We start from the raw sequence: 25754 nt of genomic DNA, 5'->3' as shown, positions 1-25754 counted from the left end.
AAAAAGGCTCCGGTTGGACAACTCTAGACAAATAATGACTCACTTCACAGGATGCCACCTACAACAGTAAACTAACACCCATGTACTTACTTGCAGAAATGGATTCTAGCAGAATAAATTCAGATTTAAAAAGGGCATAAGAAAGCACTGGTTTGAAAATGGAGTTGTCACTGAATCAACAGCCAAAGAGCGTCACTGAAGCATATGCTTCGACTAGCTTTAAAAATATGTTCGAGGAATGAGTGGACAGGCCGGCTCTGCCTGCATCACAAGCCTAGTTGCACCGCTCCTCCAGCTAAATTCTAGGTGAGCTGGGGTAGCTAAACTTACCTACAAGTGTATATCTTTTATAAAAATGAGAGTTTACTTTAATTTCTACATCAGAGATTAAAATATTCTTGACTGGTGGTGTACAAGTTACACGCAGTTCTAATAACTTTCGTCGTATCGATAAGCTTTTAGCCTCATCACTCAACCAACCGTTCGTCTCCAGCTTAGGATCCACGAGCCCTTGAATTGTGAAGTAAGATTTAAAGTTACAGGGTACTGGGGCCAATAGGTCCTTCGGTAAATGGAAAACAAAGCGTACTGCCCATAGTAACAATAAAACTCTACACGGTGTGAAACAATGTTGCAATGAATCATTTCTTGGAGTTAGTCAGCATAACATACACAAACACGTACACCACACAAGCTAAAACACACGAAAACTACAAATAAAACAAGTACACGATAGAGCACTACAAACTCTCACACAAAGTTCAAATACTCTACGTTAATGCAAGAAAAATCAAATGAATAACATAAAAATATTCACATTAAAATTTTATCCAGGTACCGACAATTATCATTATTATTATTATTATCATTATTATTATGGGATGCGCTACTCCCGCTGGAGACATAGGAAATGGGAGGTAACCAGATTCGATGTTTATGACGGAAAAGGAAGCTGGAATGAAAGGATAACAGTTACCGAGAGTTCCGAAAGGAATCCAGTATAAGGGCAACATTTCGTTCCTCCCGAGAGTAAAACGTTGTTGAACTTGGGTTTGCTCTGCTATTGTAAAACAGGTATGCAATACCAGCTAGTTGTGGATAAGGAACACGTGTGCATTAACTTAGGAATAGCTTAGGCACTTTATTCGAACCCAGGACCGAGATGTCTACTTAATACGTGTCACAAGACTGCAACATTTACCTAATCGTTTGCACGCATATCCTTCTTGCCCTGCACTGTCTGTACTACGGCAAGGCAGCTCTAATTCCCCAGATCTAAGTCCTTAAAGAGCATCAAGGCATTCCCTTTAAAAAACCATGAGTATGTATTAAACCGAATGTAAACAGGAAGTCTCGGGATTTTCAAATGCGAAGCTAGGTGGTCAAAATAGGTGGGGGCTCGTCTGCTAGTCTATAAAGACAATATATATATATATATATATATATATATATATATATATATATATATATATATATATATATATATATATATATATATATATATATATATATATATATATATATATACATATATATATATATATTAACAAGGGAGGTACCACCTCTATAACTGGACTGGGGAGCCTCAACCTCAGAGAAGACAATAAACGTAGCTCAGGGAAAACTTAGGGTTATACTGTATAGAAACAAAAAACAATTTTTTAATCAAACTCGCTCGAAGTCGAAATATATATAAAAATATTAGGACTTCTTGTACGGAAAACCTACAAAGAAAAAAAAATACTTCATATGAAGTGAAAAAAAAACAGAGCTGATAAAGCAGTGCCTTGAGCGGAACACTGATTCAACAAAGCTTTACCACGAGCGAAACATCGCTTCAGTAGAACCTGTCTCTGGATTTCGTTCATTCACACATTAAACCCGTCGCCACTGCACCTGTGCACCCAACTTATTTAGTGCTGACATTATATACACACAAACATAAACAATCATACACACGCAGCTTCTCACACAGGTACGACAGAATTAAAACAAAGTAGATAGTTATGAGACTGACCCTAAGAACTCGGGGACAAAACCGGGCAATGTAACTAATTACGCATAATAAACGAATTATTTTTTCCGTGACTAATTACTGGAGAAGTTAAGTGTAAGGATCGCCCCCGGGGGCTCCAGGCTGGACAACCGTCACACTGTCAACCACACCCAGCAAAGCTTATCTATTTAGATTTATTATGTTAAATATTAATATTTGTTAAATACGAGTATTCAGCGCGCACACACACACACACACACACACACACACACACACACACACACACACACACACACACACACACACACACACACACACACACACACACACAAACACACACACACGCACACAAGGGAACGAGGATCAGGGGAGACTACAAAGGGAACTGGACAATCCAGGCTGGAAGCCTGGTCCGACAAATGGCTGTTGGAGTTCAACCCCACAAGTGCAAAGTCATTAAGCTTGGGAAAGGACAAAGAAGACCGAAGACGGAGTATGGGCTCTGGGGCCAAACACTGCAAACCTCACTTAAGGAAAAGGATCTTGGGGTGAGCATCATACCGAACACATCTCCTGAGGTGCGCATCAACCAAATAATTAATGCAGCATATAGGCATCTGGTAAATTTAAGAACAGCATTTCGACATCTAAGTAAGGAGCCATTTACGACACTGTACATCGTGTACGTCAGGCCCATATTGGAGTATGCAGCACCAGTATGGAGCCCTCACCTGTTCAAGCACGTCCAGAAATTTGAGTCTCTCTTATGAGGAGAGGTTAAGGGAACTCAACCTGATGTTACTGAAGGATATCGGAATTAACAAGGCGAACAAGGTTAGAATGTTCGTAATGGGATACAGGAACAAGGGGACACAACTGCAGATTGAAAATCAGATGACTTATAGGGATGTTAGGAAGTATTTCTTCAGCCTCAGAGTTAGGAAGTGGAGTAATCTGGAGAGTGAAGTGGTAGAGGCAGGATCCATACGTAGCCGGGAGACAGTGGACCTAACAGCGACCAGTTACTCGACCCCTGCAACTATATATGGGTGAGTACACACACACACACACTGGAGAGTGATGTAGTGGACACAGGATTCATACACAGCTTTAAAAAGTGAGAGATACGATAAAGCTCATGGAGCAGGGAGAGAGTGGACCTAGTAGCGACCAGCGAAGAGGCGGGGCCAGGAGCTGTGAATCGACCCCTGCAACCACAAATAGGTGAGTACACATACTGTGGTGTGGTGGGTGGCGTAAGGGACTTAACTGCAGACTGTGGTTCGAGTCTCACAATATTCTCACCAGACATACAAACACATGACAAAATACCAGTGAAAAAAATGACAGAAGATATGTTCATACATACACATCTTCTGAGTAACTAATTTCTCCGAAGAGCTCTTGATCCGAGGAAAGGGGGTGTACCTCTAAATTCTATAGTATTTTTTTATACTGTGGAATTTTTCCTCATGTTTGTAGTCAAGTATTTTATAATGACTTCTTCGCACATACAAATGTATGCCATCAGTGACTCAGGTTAGATAAGGTTGGTCAGGAAACAAGACAAGTGTTTCCTGACTCGGGTCTTAGTCATATGATGACCAGTAGCTGGAGCTTTCGGTCATCTGACCGAGGCCTTCCACTGGCTTACCCCTCCACCCCTTTAAAAATTATGGCTATGATTACATAGACTCAGCTCCAGCCAAATGTGAAGCAACTCCGCCAAAGCCTCTTAACAAAGTTACAACAATTTATCGCGCGATTTCACCTTTATATGACAAAAAGTTTTTGATATGCTTTAAGTAGCAGTTAAGGAGGTTAATGAAGCCACCGAGAAGTTGTTACTGCAAGATTCTGGTGAACAAGGTGGCACCGGATGGCTCACATGATTTAAACGAACCACGTTAATCTGACGACACAAACGAGAGCAAAATAACGAAAACGGAGCGAGGGGAGGGTGCAGCAAACTAGGTTCTCTGAGGTTATGCTCCATTAAGGGTTGATTCCTAAGCAAAATCTATGGAAAATTGGCCTTATTGGAGCAAACTGGGGAGTAGTACATAGTGGCTGCCATAGAGGACTGGGGAAGAGGGGAAAGAGACGGGGATATACAGACAATAAGCAAAAAAGTGGTGTAACCAGTGCGTCAAAAGAGGTAGCAGGCCGAACCAAATGATAAGCACAAAAAAACCATGTGATGACGGGTGCATCAAAACAAGGAGCATGTTGAACAAAAGAGGCTCAGGTAATTCTTGGCCAAAAAATCAGAAAAAAATTAAAAAAAAAAAAAAATCTTAAGAGCTTACCCAGCACCACTATTGTTGCCGCATAAGGGAAAAGAGCCTAGAGCTTCGTCACCGTACCAATTGGCTGGAAAAACAGAAGAAAAATCAACGCTTGGTTAGAATCAATGTTCAAAAATCTCAAATGGCTTTTTTTTTATTTTTGTTTGGTTAAGTCTGGTAGTGGTACGCATGAAGATTTGTCCCAGAGAGTTACGGGCAAGACAGACGAACACATGCAAGCTTCTGCTGGCGCCGCCATCTTCCGCCATTTGGAAAAACAGAAGTGTGAAAATTTGTGGCGGAAGAAACGGTTCAAAAACAGGTATGTTCGCCTTGCCTGGTGTGTTCGCCTTGCCTAAGGGAATAAGGGAGGCTAGGAACCAAGGGAAGGGGGAGGAACAATAGGGGGGCGGCCAGCAGCCAAGGGAATAGGGAGTAAATAGGGGCGACCAGAAGCCAAGGAGCATTTTGGTATTAAAATCACTTGAAGCTACGTTGTAAATCAGGTATATCATGCTAGGCTGCCCACGACTACCTAACTACCAAGGCTACTTAAACTACCTACACAACGTCAACTACCTACACTAACAGTCTGGGCAGTCTAAAAGATCAACAATTGGCATCAATCGCTATATATACCCGAAATAAAAAAAATATTTGACATAGGTATATACATCTCAAAAAATATATATTTGTGGGTGGAACTCTGCTAGCGAGAAGTCAAAATCCATTGAAAATTGCTCTAGCTTCATGCAGACAAATGGGAAGCAGAGGCCGGCTTGTGTATTTTAAACCTGGGTGGTGAAGGCGTCCCTCTGGGCTGCTTTCTGCTCCCTCCATAACACCGCGACCGCTTCTCCCACACCTATAATATGCTGTGGATGTAAGAACGCTTCACCTCGTCTTAAAGACAAGTCTATCGTTTTGAAGACAAGTATGTCGTCTTGAAGAAAAGTGTAGTCTTGGAGACAATTCTATCGTCTTGAAGCTAAGCATCGCCTATAAGGTCTATTGTTTTAAAGAGAGTATCGTCTTGAAGAAAGTCTTTCACCTTGAAGACAGTCTATGGTCTTAAAGACAGTCTATGGCCTTGAAGACAGTCTATGGCCTTGAAGACAGTCTATGGCCTTGAAGACAGTCTATGGCCTTGAAGAGTCTATGGCCTTGAAGACAGTCTATGGCCTTGAAGACAGTCTATGGCCTTGAAGACAGTCTATGGCCTTGAAGACAGTCTATGGCCTTGAAGACAGTCTATGGCCTTGAAGACAGTCTATGGCCTTGAAGACAGTCTATGGCCTTGAAGACAGTCTATGGCCTTGAAGACAGTCTATGGCCTTGAAGACAGTCTATGGCCCTGAAGACAGTCTATGGCCTTGAAGACAGTCTATGGCCTTGAAGACAGTCTATGGTCTTAAAGACAGTCTATAGTCTTAAAGACAGTCTATGGCCTTGAAGACAGTCTATGGCCTTGAAGACAGTCTATGGCCTTGAAGACAGTCTATGGCCTTGAAGACAGTCTATGGCCTTGAAGACAGTCTATCGTCTTGAAGACAGTCTATCGTCTTGAAGACGGTCTATCGTCTTGAAATGTCTATCGACTTGAAGAAATTCTATTGTGTTGAATGCACTCTATTGTCTTGGTGAAAATCTATCGCATTCAATAGTCTATCGTCTCGAAGACAGACTATCGTCTTTGAAAACATTCTATCGTCTTGAAGACAGCCTATCATGTTCAAGAAAATCTATCTTATTGACGACAGTCTATCGTCCTAAAATCAGTCTATTATCTTCAAGACTATCTACCGTCTTGAACTGAGCTCAATTATTATTATTATTATTATTATTATTATTATTATTATTATTATTATATTACAGGGGAAGGGCTATACCTGTACGGGCCATACAGCATTTGGGGAATTGGAAGCACTCGAGTATGATCCGAGGAAGGGGAGGGTAGCTCCAGTTTCTGGTATGAAGAAAACCGTCAAGAGCATCAAGGCATGTCCTTGAAGGTCCTTGGATCAAGAGACCGTCGAGAGCATCAAGACGACTGTCCATGAAAATTCTTGGATCAAGAACCTTTCGAGAGCATCAAGGAATGTCCTTCGATCAAGACCATCAAGGCATGTTCTTGAAGGTCCTTGAATCAACCACCCTTCAAAAACATCAAGGCATGTCCTTGGATCAAGACCATCAAGGCATGTTCTTGAAGGTCCTTGAATCAACCACCCTTCAAGAACATCAAGGCATGTCCTTGAATCAAGAACAAGGCATGTCCTTAAAGGTCCTTAAATCAAAAACCCTTCAAGATTATCAAGACATCTGGTGCGCTCACACTCTATGATACAGTTCAGTACATAATCTACAGTCAGCTACAGTTTGTGGTAGTCAAAATGGTCGGGATTTACAATCAGTGAAAGAGTCAGCATTCTAGAGCGGCATTGGTTTAGAAACACACATCAGAAGACACTAGGACATATTAGAAAACGTTCTGCTCCTGGGACCATCATCACTTCTAACATACAGAGGTTGAAAAGACAGTAATATACCACCAGTAGTCCCCAACCTTATATTACGAAAAGGCCAATTTAAAAAAACCCAAATTAAAACGAGGGCAGCATTGTGTAATTTTTTTTTATGAATAATAAAAATGTTTCGTAATTGTTGACACTGTGCAGTATGGAACCTACATAAAAGTGAATTTATGATTTCACGTGAGGACCGCATCCATTCCCAGAAGGTAAATATGCGGCCATCGGGTCGCAGGTTGGGAACCCCTGATATATACTGTCGAACAGTCAGTAAGGTCACCAATCTCTGTCAGTTTCAGTTGGTATGCGTCAACAGTCCTAACAGTATTAAGACTTCATCATCGGTATTCAACAGCTCCTGTAAACTGTACTCTATCTTGCCAGTGCCTCCACTTATCATCTTGCCGTACCTCATCTTGCCAGTACCTCCACCCATCATCTTGCCAGTGCCTCCACTTATCATCTTGCCGTACCTCATCTTGCCAGTACCTCCACCCATCATCTTGCCAGTGCCTCCACTTATCATCTTGCCGTACCTCATCTTGCCAGTACCTCCACCCATCATCTTGCCAGTGCCTCCACTTATCATCTTGCCGTACCTCATCTTGCCAGTACCTCCACCCATCATCTTGCCAGTACCTCCATCTATCATCTTGCCAGTACCTCAACCTATCATCTTGCCAATACTTCCACCTATCATCTTGCCAGTACCTCCACTTATCATCTTGCCAGTACCTCCACCTACCATGTTGCCAGTACCTCCATCTATAATCTTGCCAGTACCTCCACCTATCATCTTGCCAGTACCTCCATCTATCATCTTGCCAGTACCTCCACCTATCATCTTGCCAGTACCTCCACCTATCATCTTGCCAGTACCTCAACCTATCATCTTGCCAGTACCTCCACCTATCATCTTGCCAGTACCGCCATCTACCATCTTGCCAGTAGCTCCACCTATCATCTCGCCAGTACCTCAACCTATCATCTTGCCAGTACCTCCACCTATCATCTTGCCAGTACCTCCACCTATCATCTTGCCAGTACCTCAACCTATCATCTTGCCAGTACCTCCACCTATCATCTTGCCAGTACCTCAACCTATCATCTTGCCAGTACCTCCAGCAATCATCTTGTCAGTACTTCCATCTATTATCTTGCCAGTGCCTCCACTAATCATCTTGCCAGTACCTCCACCTATTATCTTGCCAGTGCCTCCACTAATCATCTTGCCAGTACCTATTATCTTGCCAGTACCTATATCATCTTGCCAGTACCTCTAATGTTGCCAGTATCATCATCTTGCCAGTACCTCTACATATCATCTTGCCAGTACCTCCACCTATCATCTTGCCAGTACCTCCACTTATCATCTTGCCAGTACCTCCACCTACCATGTTGCCAGTACCTCCACCTTCCATGTTGCCAGTACCTCCACTTATCATCTTGCCAGTACCTCCACCTACCATGTTGCCAGTACCTCCACCTTCCATGTTGCCAGTACCTCCACTTATCATCTTGCCAGTACCTCCACCTATCATCTTGCCAGTATCTCCACCTATCATCTTGCCAGTACCTCCACCTATCATCTTGTCAGTACCTCCACCTATCATCTTGCCAGTACCTCCACCAATCATCTTGCTAGTACCTCCACCTATCATCTTGCCAGTACCTCCATCTACCATCTTGCCAGTACCTCCACCAATCATCTTGTCAGTACCTCCACCAATCATCTTGCTAGTACCTCCACCTATCATCTTGCCAGTACCTCCATCTACCATCTTGCCAGTACCTCCACCAATCATCTTGTCAGTACCTCCACCAATCATCTTGCTAGTACCTCCACCTATCATCTTGCCAGTACCTCCATCTACCATCTTGCCAGTACCTCCACTTATCATCTTGCCAGTACCTCCACCTATCATCTTGTCAGTACCTCCACCTATCATCTTGCCAGTGCCTCCACTAATCATCTTGCCAGTACCTCCACCTATTATCTTGCCAGTACCTCCACCTATTATCTTGCCAGTACCTCCACCTATTATCTTGCCAGTACCTCCACCTATTATCTTGCCAGTACCTCCACCTATTATCTTGCCAGTACCTCCAGTACCTATATCATCTTGCCAGTAGTACATCTTGCCAGTACCTATATCATCTTGCCAGTACATCTTCCAGTACCTCCATCTATCATCTTGTCAGCCAGTACCTCCACTAATCACCAGCCATCTACCTCCATCTTGCCAGTACCTCCACTTATCATCTAGCCAGGACCTCCATCTATCATCTTGCCAGTACCTCCACTTATCATCTTGCCAGTACCTCCATCTATCATCTTGTCAGTACCTCCACCTACCATTTTTCCAGTACCTCCACTAATCATCTTGCCAGTACCTCCACCTACCATGTTGCCAGTACCTCCACCTACCATGTTGCCAGTACCTCCACTTATCATCTAGCCAGTAGCTCCATCTATCATCTTGCCAGTACCTCCACTTATCATCTTGCCAGTACCTCCACCTACCATGTTGCCAGTACCTCCACCTACCATGTTGCCAGTACCTCCACTTATCATCTTGCCAGTACCTCCACCAATCATCTTGCCAGTACCTCCACCAATCATCTTGCTAGTACCTCCACCTATCATCTTGCCAGTACCTCCATCTATCATCTTGTCAGTACCTCCACCTATCATCTTGCCAGTACCTCCATCTACCATCTTGCCAGTACCTCAACCAATCATCTTGTCAGTACCTCCACCTATCATCTTGCCAGTACCACCATCTATCATCTTGCCAGTACCTCCACCTATCATCTTGCCAGTACCGCCATCTACCATCTTGCCAGTACCTCCACCTATCATCTTGCCAATACTTCCACCTATCATCTTGTCAGTACCTCCACCTATCATCTTGCCAGTGCCTCCACTAATCATCTTGCCAGTACCTCCACCTATTATCTTGCCAGTACCTCCACCTATTATCTTGCCAGTACCTCCACCTATCATCTTGCCAATACTTCCACCTATCATCTTGCCAGTACCTCCACTTATCATCTTGCCAGTACCTCCACCTACCATGTTGCCAGTACCTCCATCTATAATCTTGCCAGTACCTCCACCTATCATCTTGCCAGTACCTCCACCTATCATCCTGCCAGTACCTCCACCTATCATCTTGCCAGTACCTCCACCAATCATCTTGTCAGTACCTCCACCTATCATCTTGCCAGTACCTCCACCTACCATGTTGCCAGTACCTCCATCTATAATCTTGCCAGTACCTCCACCTATCATCTTGCCAGTACCTCCACCTATCATCCTGCCAGTACCTCCACCTATCATCTTGCCAGTACCTCCACCAATCATCTTGTCAGTACCTCCACCTATCATCTTGCCACTACCTCCATCTATCATCTTGCCAGTACCTCCACCTATCATCTTGCCAGTACCGCCATCTACCATCTTGCCAGTACCTCCACCTATCATCTTGCCAGTACCTCAACCTATCATCTTGCCAGTACCTCCACCTATCATCTTGCCAGTACCGCCATCTACCATCTTGCCAGTACCTCCACCTATCATCTCGCCAGTACCTCAACCTATCATCTTGCCAGTACCTCCACCTATCATCTTGCCAGTACCTCCACCTATCATCTTGCCAGTACCTCAACCTATCATCTTGCCAGTACCTCCACCTATCATCTTGCCAGTACCTCAACCTATCATCTTGCCAGTACCTCCAGCAATCATCTTGTCAGTACTTCCATCTATTATCTTGCCAGTGCCTCCACTAATCATCTTGCCAGTACCTCCACCTATTATCTTGCCAGTGCCTCCACTAATCATCTTGCCAGTACCTCCACCTATTATCTTGCCAGTACCTCAACCTATCATCTTGCCAGTACCTCTACATATCATCTTGCCAGTACCTCCACCTATCATCTTGCCAGTACCTCCACTTATCATCTTGCCAGTACCTCCACCTACCATGTTGCCAGTACCTCCACCTTCCATGTTGCCAGTACCTCCACTTATCATCTTGCCAGTACCTCCATCTATCATCTTGCCAGTACCTCCACCTATCATCTTGCCAGTACCTCCACCTACCATGTTGCCAGTACCTCCACCTTCCATGTTGCCAGTACCTCCACCTATCATCTTGCCAATACTTCCATCTATCATCTTGCCAGTACCTCCACCAATCATCTTGCTAGTACCTCCACCTATCATCTTGCCAGTACCTCCATCTATCATCTTGCCAGTATCTCCACCTATCATCTTGCCAGTACCTCCATCTACCATCTTGCCAGTACCTCAACCTATCATCTTGCCAGTACCTCCATCTACCATCTTGCCAGTACCTCCACCAATCATCTTGTCAGTACCTCCAAGTATCATCTTGCCAGTACCTCCAAGTATCATCTTGCCAGTACCTCCACCTATCATCTTGCCAGTACCTCCACCTACCATCTTGCCAGTACCTCCACTTATCATCTTGCCAGTACCTCCACCTATCATCTTGCCAGTACCTCCACCTATCATCTTGCCAGTACCTCAACCTATCATCTTGCCAGTACCTCCAGCAATCATCTTGTCAGTACTTCCACCTATTATCTTGCCAGTGCCTCCACTAATCATCTTGCCAGTACCTCCACCTATTATCTTGCCAGTTCCTCCACTAATCATCTTGCCAGTACCTCCACCTATTATCTTGCCAGTACCTCAACCTATCATCTTGCCAGTACCTCCAGCAATCATCTTGTCAGTACTTCCACCTATTATCTTGCCAGTACCTCAACCTATCATCTTGCCAGTACCTCTACATATCATCTTGTCAGTACCTCCACTTATCATCTTGCCAGTACCTCCACCTATCATCTTGCCAATACTTCCACCTATCATCTTGTCAGTACCTCCACCTATCATCTTGCCAGTGCCTCCACTAATCATCTTGCCAGTACCTCCACCTATTATCTTGCCAGTACCTCCACCTATTATCTTGCCAGTACCTCCACCTATTATCTTGCCAGTACCTCCACCTATCATCTTGCCAGTGCCTCCACTAATCATCTTGCCAGTGCCTCCACTAATCATCTTGCCAGTACCTCCACCTATTATCTTGAATGTACCTCCACCTATTATCTTGCCAGTACCTCCACCTATTATCTTGCCAGTACCTCCACCTATTATCTTGCCAGTACCTCCACCTATTATCTTGCCAGTACCTCCACTTATCATCTTGCCAGTACCGCCATCAACCATCTTGCCAGTACCTCCATCTATCATCTTGCCAGTACCTCCACCTATCATCTTGCCAGTACCTCCACCTATCATCTTGCCAGTACCTCCACCTATCATCTTGCCAGTACCTCCACCTACTATGTTGCCAGTACTTCCACCTATCATCTTGTCAGTACCTCCACCTATCATCTTGCCAGTGCCTCCACTAATCATCTTGCCAGTACCTCCACCTATTATCTTGCCAGTGCCTCCACTAATCATCTTGCCAGTACCTCCACCTATTATCTTGCCAGCATCTCCACCTATCATCTTGCCAGTACCTCCACCTATCATCTTGCCAGTACCTCCACCTATCATCTTGCCAGTACCTCAACCTATCATCTTGCCAGTACCTCCACCTATCATCTTGCCAGTACCTCCACCTATCATCTTGCCAGTACCTCCACCTATCATCTTGCCAGTACCTCCACCTATCATCTTGCCAGTACCTCCACTAATCATCTTGCCAGTACCTCCACCTATCATCTTGCCAGTACCTCCACCTATCATCTTGCCAGTACCTCCACCTATCATCTTGCCAGTACCTCCACCTATCATCTTGCCAGTACCTCCACTAATCATCTTGCCAGTACCTCCACCTATTATCTTGCCAGTACCTCCACCTATCATCTTGCCACTACCTCCACCTATCATCTTGCCAGTACCTCCACCTATCATCTTGCCAGTACCTCTACATATCATCTTGACAGTACCTCCACCTATCATCTTGCCACTACCTCCACCTATCATCTTGCCAGTACCTCCACCTATCATCTTGCCACTACCTCCACCTATCATCTTGCCAGTACCTCCACCTATCATCTTGCCAATACCTCCATCTATCATCTTGCCAGTACCTCCATCTACCATCTTGCCAGTACCTCCACCTATCATCTTGCCAGTACCTCAACCTATCATCTTGCCAATACTTCCACCTATCATCTTGCCAGTACCTCCACCTATCATCTTGCCAGTACCTCCATCTACCATCTTGCCAGTACCTCCATCTACCATCTTGCCAGTACCTCCACTTATCATCTTGCCAGTACCTCCATCTACCATCTTGCCAGTACCTCCATCTACCATCTTGCCAGTACCTCCACTTATCATCTTGCCAGTACTTCCACCAATCATCTTGCCAGTACCTCCATCTATCATCTTGCCAGTACCTCCACCTATCATCTTGCCAGTACCTCCACCTATCATCTTGCCAGTACCTCCACCAATCATCTTGCCTGTACCTCCACCTACCATCTTGCCAGTACCTCCACTTATCATCTTGCCAGTACCTCAACCTATCATCTTGCCAGTACCTCCACCTATCATCTTGGCAGTACCTCCACCAATCATCTTGCCAGCACCTCCATCTATTATCTTGCCAGTACCTCCACCTATCATCTTGCCAGTACCTCCATCTACCATCTTGCCAGTACCTCCACCTATCATCTTGCCAGTACCTCAACCTATCATCTTGCCAGTACCTCAACCTATCATCTTGCCAGTACCTCCATGTATCATCTTGCCAGTACCTCAACCTATCATCTTGCCAGTACCTCAACCTATCATCTTGCCAGTACCTCCACCTATCATCTTGGCAGTACCTCCACCAATCATCTTGCCAGCACCTCCATCTATTATCTTGCCAGTACCTCCACTTATCATCTTGCCAGTACCTCCACCTATCATCTTGCCAGTACCTCAACCTATCATCTTGCCAGTACCTCAACCTATCATCTTGCCAGTACCTCCATCTATCATCTTGCCAGTACCTCAACCTATCATCTTGCCAGTACCTCAACCTATCATCTTGCCAGTACCTCAACCTATCATCTTGCCAGTACCTCCATCTATCATCTTGCCAGTACCTCAACCTATCATCTTGCCAGTACCTCCATCTATCATCTTGCCAGTACCTCAACCTATCATCTTGTCAGTACCTCCACCTATCATCTTGCCAGTACCTCCATCTATCATCTTGCCAGTACCTCCACCTATCATCTTGCCAGTACCTCAACCTATCATCTTGCCAGTACCTCCACCTATCATCTTGCCAGTACCTCAACCTATCATCTTGCCAGTACCTCCACCTATCATCTTGCCAGTACCTCAACCTATCATCTTGCCAGTACCTCCATCTACCATCTTGCCAGTACCTCCACCTATCATCTTGCCAGTACCTCAACCTATCATCTTGCCAGTACCTCCATCTATCATCTTGCCAGTACCTCCATCTATCATCTTGCCAGTACCTCAACCTATCACCTTGCCAGTACCTCCACCTACCATGTTGCTAGTACCTCCACTTATCATCTTGCCAGTACCTCCACCTATCATCTTGCCGGTACCTCCATCTACCATCTTGCCAGTACCTCCACTTACCATCTTGGCAGTACCTCAACCTATCATCTTGTCAGTACCTCCACCTATCATCTTGCCAGTACCTCCACTTATCATCTTGCCAGTACCTCCACTAATCATCCTGCCAGTACCTCCACCTATCATCTTTTCAGTACCTACATCTACCATCTTGCCAGTACCTCCACTTATCATCTTGCCAGTACATCCATCTACCATCTTGCCAGTACCTCCACCTATCATCTTGCCAGTACCTCCATCTACCATCTTGCCAGTACCTCCACCTGTCATCTTGCCAGTACCTCCGCCTATCATCTTGCCAGTACCTCCACCTATCATCTTGCCAGTACCTCCACTTATCATCTTGCCAGTACATCCATCTACCATCTTGCCAGTACCTCCACCTATCATCTTGCCAGTAACTCCATCTGCCATCTTGCCAGTACCTCCACCTATCATCTTGCCAGTACCTCCACCTATCATCTTGCCAGTACCTCCACCTATCATCTTGCCAGTGCCTCCACCTATCATCTTGCCAGTACCTCCACCTACCATGTTGCCAGTACCTCCACCTACCATCTTGCCAGTACCTCTATCTACCATCTTGCCAGTACCTAGACCTGTCATCTTGCCAGTACCTAGACCTGTCATCTTGCCAGTACCTCCATATACCATCTCGTCAGTACCTCCACTTATCATCTTGCCAGTACCTCCACCTACCATCTTGCCAGTACCTCCATTTATCATCTTGCCAGTACCTCCATCTACCATCTAGCGAGTACCTCCACCTACCATCTTGCCAGTACCTCCACCTATCGTCTTGCCAGTACCTCCACCTATCATCTTTCCAGTACCTCCACCTATCATCTTGCCAGTACCTCCATCTATCATCTTGCCAGTACCTCCAACTATCATCTTGCCAGTACCTCCATTTATCATCTTGTCAGTACCTCCATCTTCTATCTTGCCAGGACCTCCATCTATCATATTGCCAGTACCTCCATCTATCATCTTGCCAGTACCTCCATCTACAATCTTGCCAGTACCTCCACTTATTATTTTGCCACTACCTCCACCTATGATCTTGACAGTAAAACGTCTTTTAGGCCTCTTTACAACTCCTTTAAACTCTCTCTCTTGTTTCTCTTCCTGTCCATACACTCAGCCTTCTGTGTATCATTTCTACACTGTATAAATCCCTCTCACATGGTAACTTTCTCTCCCCTCACCTCATCATTCCATGTCTTTCCCCCGGCGCCCACCATCCTATATCCACAAAATTGTGCTGCCAGTTTTGTACTGCATTCTTAACTCTACCTCATGCCTCCCTGATCTCCATGTCCTCGTTACTTGTACACTACTTCATCCTCACTTGTACATTACCTCATTAGTTGTACACCACCTCCTCACTAGTACACCACCTCCTCACTTGTACACTACCTCCACCTCCTCAATTGTACACTACCTCCACCTCCTCACTTGTCCACTACCTGCTCCTCCTCACTTGTACACTACCTGCTCATCCTCACTTGTACACTCCCTCCACCTCCTCACTTGTACACTACCTGCTCATCCTCACTTGTACACTCCCTCCACCTCCTCACTTGTACACTACCTACTCATCCTCACTTGTACACTACCTCCACCTCCTCACTTGTACACTACCTGCTCCTCCTCACTTGTACACTACCTCCACCTCCTCACTTGTCCACTACCTGCTCCTCCTCACTTGTACACTACCTACTCATCCTCACTTGTACACTACCTCCACCTCCTCACTTGTACACTACCTGCTCCTAATCACTTATACACTACCTCCTCCTCCTCACTTGTATACTACCTCCACCTCCTCACTTGTCCACTACCTGCTCCTCCTCACTTGTACACTACCTGCTCATCCTCACTTGTACACTACCTCCACCTCCTCACTTGTACACTACCTCCACCTCCTCACTTGTACACTACCTGCTCCTCCTCACTTATACACTACCTCCACCTCCTCACTTGTACACTACCTCCACCTCCTCACTTGTCCACTACCTGCTCATCCTCACTTGTACACTACCTCCACCTCCTCACTTGTACACTACCTGCTCCTCCTCACTTGTACACTACCTGCTCCTCCTCACTTGTACACTACCTGCTCCTCCTCACTTGTCCACTACCTGCTCCTCCTCACTTGTACACTACCTGCTCCTCCTCACTTGTCCACTACCTGCTCCTCCTCACTTGTACACTACCTGCTCCTCTTCACTTGTACACTACCTGCTCATCCTGACTTGTACACTACCTCCACCTCCTCACTTGTACACTACCTCGACCTCCTCATTTGTACACTAACTCCACCTCCTCACTTATCCACTACCTCCACCTCCTCACTTGTACACTACCTGTTCATCCTCACTTGTACACTACCTCGACCTCCTCATTTGTACACTACCTCCACCTCTTCACTTGTACATACCTCTACCTTCTCACTTGTAAGATACCTCTTCCTCCTCACCTGTACACTACCACCTCCTTACTTGTACACTACCTCCACCTCCTCATTGTACACTACCTCCACCTCCTCATTGTACACTACCTCCACCTCCTCATTGTACACTACCTTTACCTTCTCACTTGTACACTACCTCCTCCTCCTCGGTCAATCACTACAGTAATTTAGTCAGTCATCTGAGTACTGGAGCCAGTCACTACAGTACTGTAGTCAGTCACTACAGTACTATAGTCAGTCACTACAGTACTGTAGTCAGTCACTACAGTACTGGGGACAGTCACTCCAGTACTGGAGTCAGTAACTACAGTACTGTAGTCAGTCACTACAGTACTGGAGTCAGTAACTACAGTACTGTAGTCAGTCACTACAGTACTGTAGTCAGTCACTACAGTACTGAGTGAGTCACTTCAGAACTGGGTATTAACTCACAACGGAAGGTTCAACACTATACTTCCTCTCACAGCTATAACACCTCAACACATCTTTCTCCACGACTGCGTTCTGCAACTACCCACCAACACCTAAAATTGAAACTAAGTTCTCTTACTCTCTCTTCAGGTACAGACAAGGCAAATGTTACAAATCTGTCATAAATACAGCTCTAAAATACAGGAAATTTATCATAAATACAGCACTAAAATATGGCAAATTTATCATAAATACACAAGGGTGTTTTACCTAGGGGGGGGGAGAGGCCACTGTTTATATAAGTCTGCAACAATAATTAACAGTCGGTAATTTTTTGTAATATACTGAGTGTCAGATCTATAACAGTGTAAGTCAGAGTAACAGCAGAACAAGTCAGTTATAACTTAACTAGTCAATTAGTTATCACGTGTCAAGTCCGTTTGATTCATAACTAACAATTCAGTAAGATTAACAACTTAGAAAGTCAGTTAGATTAATAAGGAAACAAGACAGGAAAGCCTACCCAAAAACAAATCCAGTGGGTTAATAAGACGGAGTAACTCGAGTGCTCGAGTTACTAGGCTTATAATCGTACATTTCAGCTAGGTTACCAATTTTAGATATCCTCTCTACTGATGACTTACCCTCTCTGCTAGCTACATTATAAGATAATGAAAACATTCTCAAAGAAATATAGGAAGAAAGGGAAGTCATGTAATATATTTGTTGTGCCGATTAGGTAAAATTGGTCAATTAGCAAGAATCATTTAAAATTAAGTCCTTTCTAAAATTTTCTCTTATACATTTAAAGATAGATTTTTTTTTTATTTATGTTAACGTTAGAATTGATAATTTTGTACCAAATGAAGTTTAGAAAACTTACCTAAACTTATTATAACAAGCGCAATTTAATTTAGCCAAATCCAACTAAATGTATTTTAGATAAGTTTACAATAGTTTAATAACAAACACGATGAAATATATTTAGGTTCAGAATGATTTTTGCGAAATTATTGCATACACAAATTTTAGATTGCCAAAATCGGAAGTCTTACCTCTTCGGCACGACATATATATTTAATTTATATCAACTTATTTGTCAGTGAATATATTAAGAGATGATTATGTATTTTTTTTACAGGAATAAAACAAGAGCACTGAAATATTGTTATGTGTTAGCAGCATAGATCACTGAGTAAATGTGATGAGATTTATGAGGGTAAACAGGAGGATACTACTCACCTTGAGTGACGCTCCCACTCTTCATGCACTCAAATACCTCTACATCCACCTTCCTCCTCATCCTCACTTGTGTGGGTTTTCACAGACAACTGCAGCTCACCTGCTCGCCACAGTTTGTGTACACCTCCGCACAGACTCATTTTTTTTTATCCACACACCTGTGTACACCGTCGAGGATACTTTCTACACGCTTCTTTTTTTTTTTTGCCTTTTTTTTTGGACTTACATGGAATGAGCGAGAGGTGGAGGATAGGGCAGCACCTATGTTCGCCAACAAAACACTCTATTTTAATAGCAACAAGTCAGAAACCTTTACATCCCATGGAGATTTGCACGTCAAGAATAAACTGTCCCCAGCCTTACATAAGGAACACTGAAACTTAGTTTTAAATAACTGCACCTGAATTAGGGGATGTTGAGCAAGCAGGAGGTGCAACCCTAACCTTCTCCTTACAATTGGGAGTTTGCACAGCACCAGCACAGGCTTCCCTTTACTTACATCCATTGCTGTTAAAATTGAAGTAATCTTCGTGTGTCCAATTCTCTTTAGTAAAATCAAACTTTCTGACACACTTTTGGGTCAATACTCCCATATATATCTGAAGTCCAAGTAAGGCAAAAACGGACAGGGAAAACACAGTCAGAATGATCACATCTCGGAGGTTCTTGACCGACTCTATCACAGCTCCAACGATCGTCTTCAGACCTGAGGAGAGATTGTTTGTGTTATTATATTAACAGGGAAGCGATAAATCCATAGGGGTCACCTAGCACCCAGGGAATGGGATCAAACCCCCCATCACCCTTACCACCCTCCACGTACAATCAGGTGAATACACATTCAGTTATCCCATATTAAGTTACTAACATGCACAAAAAAAAGTTGATATACAGCCACATCAGGAGGAAAACAACAGTCAAGAATCAGGTAATCAGGTTGAGGAAGGAGGGGAGCTCACAGGAAACGACCAGGAAGTATGCGAAGAGCTCAGCTCAAGATTCAGGGAAGTATTCACAGTAGAGACAGAGAGGCTCCCACAAAACCGAGGTGATAGGGTACACCAGCAAGTGCTGGACACACTGCACACACCCAGGATGAGGTGAAAGAACTACTAAGAGAACTAGATACCTCGAAGAGGTGGACCCAGATATCTCTCCTTGGGTCCTGAGAGAGGGAGCATATGTAGTGTGTGCCACTAACAAAAATCTTCAATTAATCTATCGAAACAATGCAACTGCCCAAGGAGTGGAAGACAGCAAATGTAGTCCCGATTTTCAAGAAAGGAGACAGATAAGCTGCGCTAAACTACAGACCAGTGTCGCTGACATGTATGTGAAGTTATGGAGAAGATTGTGAGGAAAAAAGTGGTGGAGCACCTAGAACGGAATGGACTAATACAAGACAACCAGCACGGCTTCAGGGAAGGGAAATCCTGCATCATGAACTTATTGGAGCTCTATGACAAGGTAACAGAAGTAAGACAGAAGAGAGAGGGATGGGTAGACTGCATCTTCTGGGGCTGTAAGAAGGCTTTCGACACAGTTCCACACAGGAGACTGATTGAAAAACTAGAGAAACAGGTAGGAACGAGGAATACCTTATAGGAAGGAAACAACGTGTGTTGGTCCGAGACGAGGTGTTAGAGTGGGTGAATGTGTCGAGTGGGGTTCCACAAGGATCAGTCCTAGGTTCGGTGCTGTTTCATGTGTATTTGAATGACATGACGGAAAAAATAGTCAGAGGTGCCCCTGTTTGCAGACGATGCAAAATTAATGAGAAGAATACAAGGAGAAGAGGATAAGGTTAACCCTACAAGGGAATCTGGACAGGCTGAAAGCCTGCTCTGACAAATGGTTCCTGGAGTTTAACCCCAGCAAGTGCAAAGTTATGAAGATTGGGGAAAGACAAAGGAGACCGCAGACGGAATACAGCCTAAGAGGTCAAAGGCCGCAAAACTCACTCAAGGAAAAGGATCTTGGGGTGAGCATCACACCGAGTACATCTTCTGAGGCGCACATCAACCAAATAACTGCAGTAGCATACGGGCGCCTGGCACACCTGAGAATAGCGTTTCGAAATGTAAGTAAGGAGTCATTTACGACTCTGTACACCATGTACGTCAGGCTCATATTGAAGTATGCAGCATCAGTTTGGAACCCATACCTAGCTAAGCAGGTAAGAAAATTTGTGAAAGTGCAAAGGTTTGCAACAAGACTAGTCCCGAAACTGAGGTGTTTGTCCTACGACGAGAGGTTAAGGGAACTCAACCTGACAACACTGGAAGACAGGAGGGATAGGGGGGAAATGATAGCAACATGCAAAATGCTGAGAGGAATTGACAGGGTGGAGAGGGACAGAATGTTTTAGAGATGGGACACAGCAACAAGGGGTCACAACTGGAAGTTGAAAACTCAGATGAATCACAGGGATGTTAGGAAGTATTTCTTCAGTCATAGAGTTGTCAGAAAGTGGAACAATCTGAAGAGTGATGTAGTGGAGGCAGGATATATACATAGCTTTAAGAAGAGGTATCATAAAGCTCACGGAGCAGGGAGAAAGTGACCTAGTAGCGACCAATGAAGAGGCGGGGCCAGGAGCTGTAATTAGCACACTACAACCACAATTAGGACACACATACAACTCAAGGGTTGTTATTTTTCATATTTACTGAAACTTAAAAAATTATAGAAAACATGGATTTTGTAATAAATCAGTTAATAAATATTATATTATATCTATTCTGTAAGATATATATATATATATATATATATATATATATATATATATATATATATATATATATATATATATATATATATATATAAACCACCTCAACAACCCCTCTTCTGCCCTCTGACTAATACTTTTATTAACTCCACACCTTCTCCTAATTTCCACACTCCGAATTTTCTGCATAATATTTACACCACACATTGCCCTTAAACAGGACATCTCCACTGCCTCCAACCGTCTCCTCGCTGCTGCATTTACCACCCAAGCTTCACACCCATATAAGAGTGTTGGTACTACTATACTTTCATACATTCCCTTCTTTGCCTCCATAGATAACGTTTTTTGACTCCACATATACCTCAACGCACCACTCACCTTTTTTCCCTCATCAATTCTATGATTAACCTCATCCTTCATAAATCCATCCGCCGACACGTCAACTCCCAAGTATCTGAAAACATTCACTTCTTCCATACTCCTCCTCCCCAATTTGATATCCAATTTTTCTTTATCTAAATCATTTGACACCCTCATCACCTTACTCTTTTCTATGTTCACTTTCAACTTTCTACCTTTACACACATTCCCAAACTCATCCACTAACCTTTGCAATTTTTCTTTAGAATCTCCCATAAGCACAGTATCATCAGCAAAAAGTAACTGTGTCAATTCCCATTTTGAATTTGATTCCCCATAATTTAATCCCACCCCTCTCCCAAACACCCTAGCATTTACTTCCTTAACAACCCCATCTATAAATATATTAAACAACCATGGTGACATTACACATCCCTGTCTAAGACCTACTTTTACCGGGAAATAGTCTCCCTCTCTTCTACACACCCTAACCTGAGCCTCACTATCTTCATAAAAACTCTTTACAGCATTTAATAACTTACCACCTATTCCATATACTTGCAACATCTGCCACATTGCTCCTCTATCCACTCTATCATATGCCTTTTCTAAATCCATAAATGCAATAAAAACTTCCCTACCTTTATCTAAATACTGTTCACATATATGCTTCAATGTAAACACTTGATCTACACATCCCCTACCCACTCTGAAACCTCCTTGCTCATCCGCAATCCTACATTCTGTCTTACCTCTAATTCTTTCAATTATAACCCTACCGTACACTTTTCCTGGTATACTCAGTAAGCTTATTCCTCTATAATTTTTACAGTCTCTTTTGTCCCCTTTCCCTTTATATAAAGGGACTATACATGCTCTCCGCCAATCCCTAGGTACCTTCCCCTCTTTCATACATTTATTGAACAAAAGTACCAACCACTCCAACACTATATCCCCCCCTGCTTTTAACATTTCTGTCATGATCCCATCAGTACCAGCTGCTTTACCCCCTTTCATTTTACGTAATGCCTCACGTACCTCCCCCACACTTACATTCTGCTCTTCTTCACTCCTAAAAGATGGTATACCTCCCTGACCAGTGCATGAAATTACTGCCTCTGTTTCTTCCTTAACATTTAAAAGTTCCTCAAAATATTCTCGCCATCTACCTAATACCTCCATCTCCCCATCTACTAACTCCCCTACTCTGTTTTTAACTGACAAATCCATATTTTCCCTTGGCTTTCTTAACTTGTTTAACTCACTCCAAAATTTTTTCTTATTTTCATTAAAATTTCTTGACAGTGCCTCTCCCACTCTATCATCTGCTCTCCTTTTGCACTCTCTCACCACTCTCTTTACCTTTCTTTTACTCTCCATATATTCTGCTCTTCTTATAACACTTCTGCTTTGTAAAAACCTCTCATAAGCTACCTTTTTCTCTTTTATCACACCCTTTACTTCATCATTCCACCAATCACTCCTCTTTCCTCCTGCACCCACCCTCCTATAACCACAAACTTCTGCCCCACATTCTAATACTGCATTTTTAAAACTATTCCAACCCTCTTCAACCCCCCCATTACTCATCTTTGCACTATCCCACCTTTCTGCTAATAGTCGCTTATATCTCGCCCGAACTTCCTCCTCCCTTAGTTTATACACTTTCACCTCCCTCTTACTTGTTGTTGCCACCTTCCTCTTTTCCCATCTACCTCTTACTCTAACTGTAGCTACAACTAAATAATGATCCGATATATCAGTTGCCCCTCTATAAACATGTACATCCTGGAGCCTACCCATCAACCTTTTATCCACCAATACATAATCTAATAAACTACTTTCATTACGTGCTACATCATACCTTGTATATTTATTTATCCTCTTTTTCATAAAATATGTATTACTTATTACCAAATTTCTTTCTACACATAGCTCAATTAAAGGCTCCCCATTTACATTTACCCCTGGCACCCCAAATTTACCTACTACTCCCTCCATAACATTTTTACCCACTTTAGCATTGAAATCCCCAACCACCATTACTCTCACACTTGAGTCAAAACTCCCCACGCATTCACTCAACATTTCCCAAAATCTCTCTCTCTCCTCTACACTTCTCTCTTCTCCAGGTGCATACACGCTTATTATAACCCACTTTTCACATCCAATCTTTATTTTACTCCACATAATCCTTGAATTAATACATTTATAGTCCCTCTTTTCCTGCCATAGCTTATCCTTCAACATTATTGCTACTCCTTCTTTAGCTCTAACTCTATTTATATATATATATATATATATATATATATATATATATATATTATTATCACACTGGCCGATTCCCACCATGGCAGGGTGGCCCGAAAAAGAAAAACTTTCACCATCATTCACTCCATCACTGTCTTGCCAGAAGGGTGCTTTACACTACAGTTTTTAAACTGCAACATTAACACCCCTCCTTCAGAGTGCAGGCACTGTACTTCCCATCTCCAGGACTCAAGTCCGGCCTGCCCCTTCATAAATGTTACTTTGCTCACACTCCAACAGCACGTCAAGTATTAAAAACCATTCGTCTCCATTCACTCCTATCAAACACGCTCACGCACGCCTGCTGGAAGTCCAAGCCCCTCGCACACAAAACCTCCTTTACCCCCTCCCTCCAACCTTTCCTAGGCCGACCCCTACCCCGCCTTCCTTCCACTACAGACTGATACACTCTTGAAGTCATTCTGTTTCGCTCCATTCTCTCTACATGTCCGAACCACCTCAACAACCCTTCCTCAGCCCTCTGGACAACAGTTTTGGTAATCCCACACCTCCTCCTAACTTCCAAACTACGAATTCTCTGCATTATATTCACACCACACATTGCCCTCAGACATGACATCTCCAATGCTTCCAGCCTTCTCCTCGCTGCAACATTCATCACCCATGCTTCACACCCATATAAGAGTGTTGGTAAAACTATACTCTCATACATTCCCCTCTTTGCCTCCAAGGACAAAGTTCTTTGTCTCCACAGACTCCTAAATGCACCACTCACCCTTTTCCCCTCATCAATTCTATGATTCACCTCATCCTTCATAGACCCATCCGCTGACACGTCCACTCCCAAATATCTGAATACATTCACTTCCTCCATACTCTCTCCCTCCAATCTGATATCCAATCTTTCATCACCTAATATTTTTGTTATCCTCATAACCTTACTCTTTCCTGTATTCACTTTTAATTTTCTTCTTTTGCACACCCTACCAAATTCATCCACCAATCTCTGCAACTTCTCTTCAGAATCTCCCAAGAGCACAGTGTCATCAGCAAAGAGCAACTGTGACAACTCCCACTTTATGTGTCATTCCTTATCTTTTAACTCCACGCTTCTTGTCAAGACCCTCGCATTTACTTCTCTTACAACCCCATCTATAAATATATTAAACAACCACGGCGACATCACACATCCCTGTCTAAGGCCTACTTTTACTGGGAAATAATTTCCCTCTTTCCTATGTACTCTAACTTGAGCCTCACTATCCTCGTAAAAACTCTTCACTGCTTTCAGTAACCTACCTCCTACACCATACACCTGCAACATCTGCCACATTGCCCCCTATCCACCCTGTCATACGCCTTTTCCAAATCCATAAATGCCACAAAGACCTCTTTAGCCTTATCTAAACACTGTTCACTTATATGTTTCACTGTAAACACCTGGTCCACACACCCCCTACCTTTCCTAAAGCCTCCTTGTTCATCTGCTATCCTATTCTCCGTCTTACTTTTAATTCTTTCAATAATAACTCTACCATACACTTTATCAGGTATACTCAACAGACTTATCCCCCTATAATTTTTGCACTCTCTTTTGTCCCCTTTGCCTTTATACAAAGGAACTATGCATGCTCTCTGCCAATCCCTAGGTACCTTACCCTCTTCCATACATTTATTAAATAATTGCACCAACCACTCCAAAACTATATCCCCACCTGCTTTTAACATTTCTATCTTTATCCCATCAATCCCGGCTGCCTTACCCCTTTTCATTTTACCTACTGCCTCACG

At 43.6% G+C, this 25754-nt stretch overlaps 1 protein-coding gene across 9 annotated transcripts in view; it reads right to left on the bottom strand.

The window, feature by feature from the left end:
* The window catches only part of para (sodium voltage-gated channel paralytic), a 431083-nt gene that overhangs the window by 163971 nt on the left and 241358 nt on the right, over positions 1-25754 (bottom strand). For all 9 annotated transcript variants that reach the window (XM_070099700.1, XM_070099707.1, XM_070099701.1 and 6 more), the window contains 2 exons: positions 19101-19307; positions 4306-4369 (listed from right to left, as the gene is read on the bottom strand). In XM_070099700.1, the coding sequence (XP_069955801.1) occupies positions 4306-4369; positions 19101-19307 (271 nt within the window). The remainder of the gene's footprint in view (positions 1-4305; positions 4370-19100; positions 19308-25754) is intronic.

This window comes from Cherax quadricarinatus, chromosome 68 (assembly GCF_038502225.1).
Source record: "Cherax quadricarinatus isolate ZL_2023a chromosome 68, ASM3850222v1, whole genome shotgun sequence".
NCBI classification, from domain to species: Eukaryota; Metazoa; Arthropoda; class Malacostraca; order Decapoda; family Parastacidae; genus Cherax; species Cherax quadricarinatus.
The sequence above is the reverse complement of the archived record's forward strand: the minus strand, read 5'-3'. Positions and strand labels throughout refer to the sequence as shown.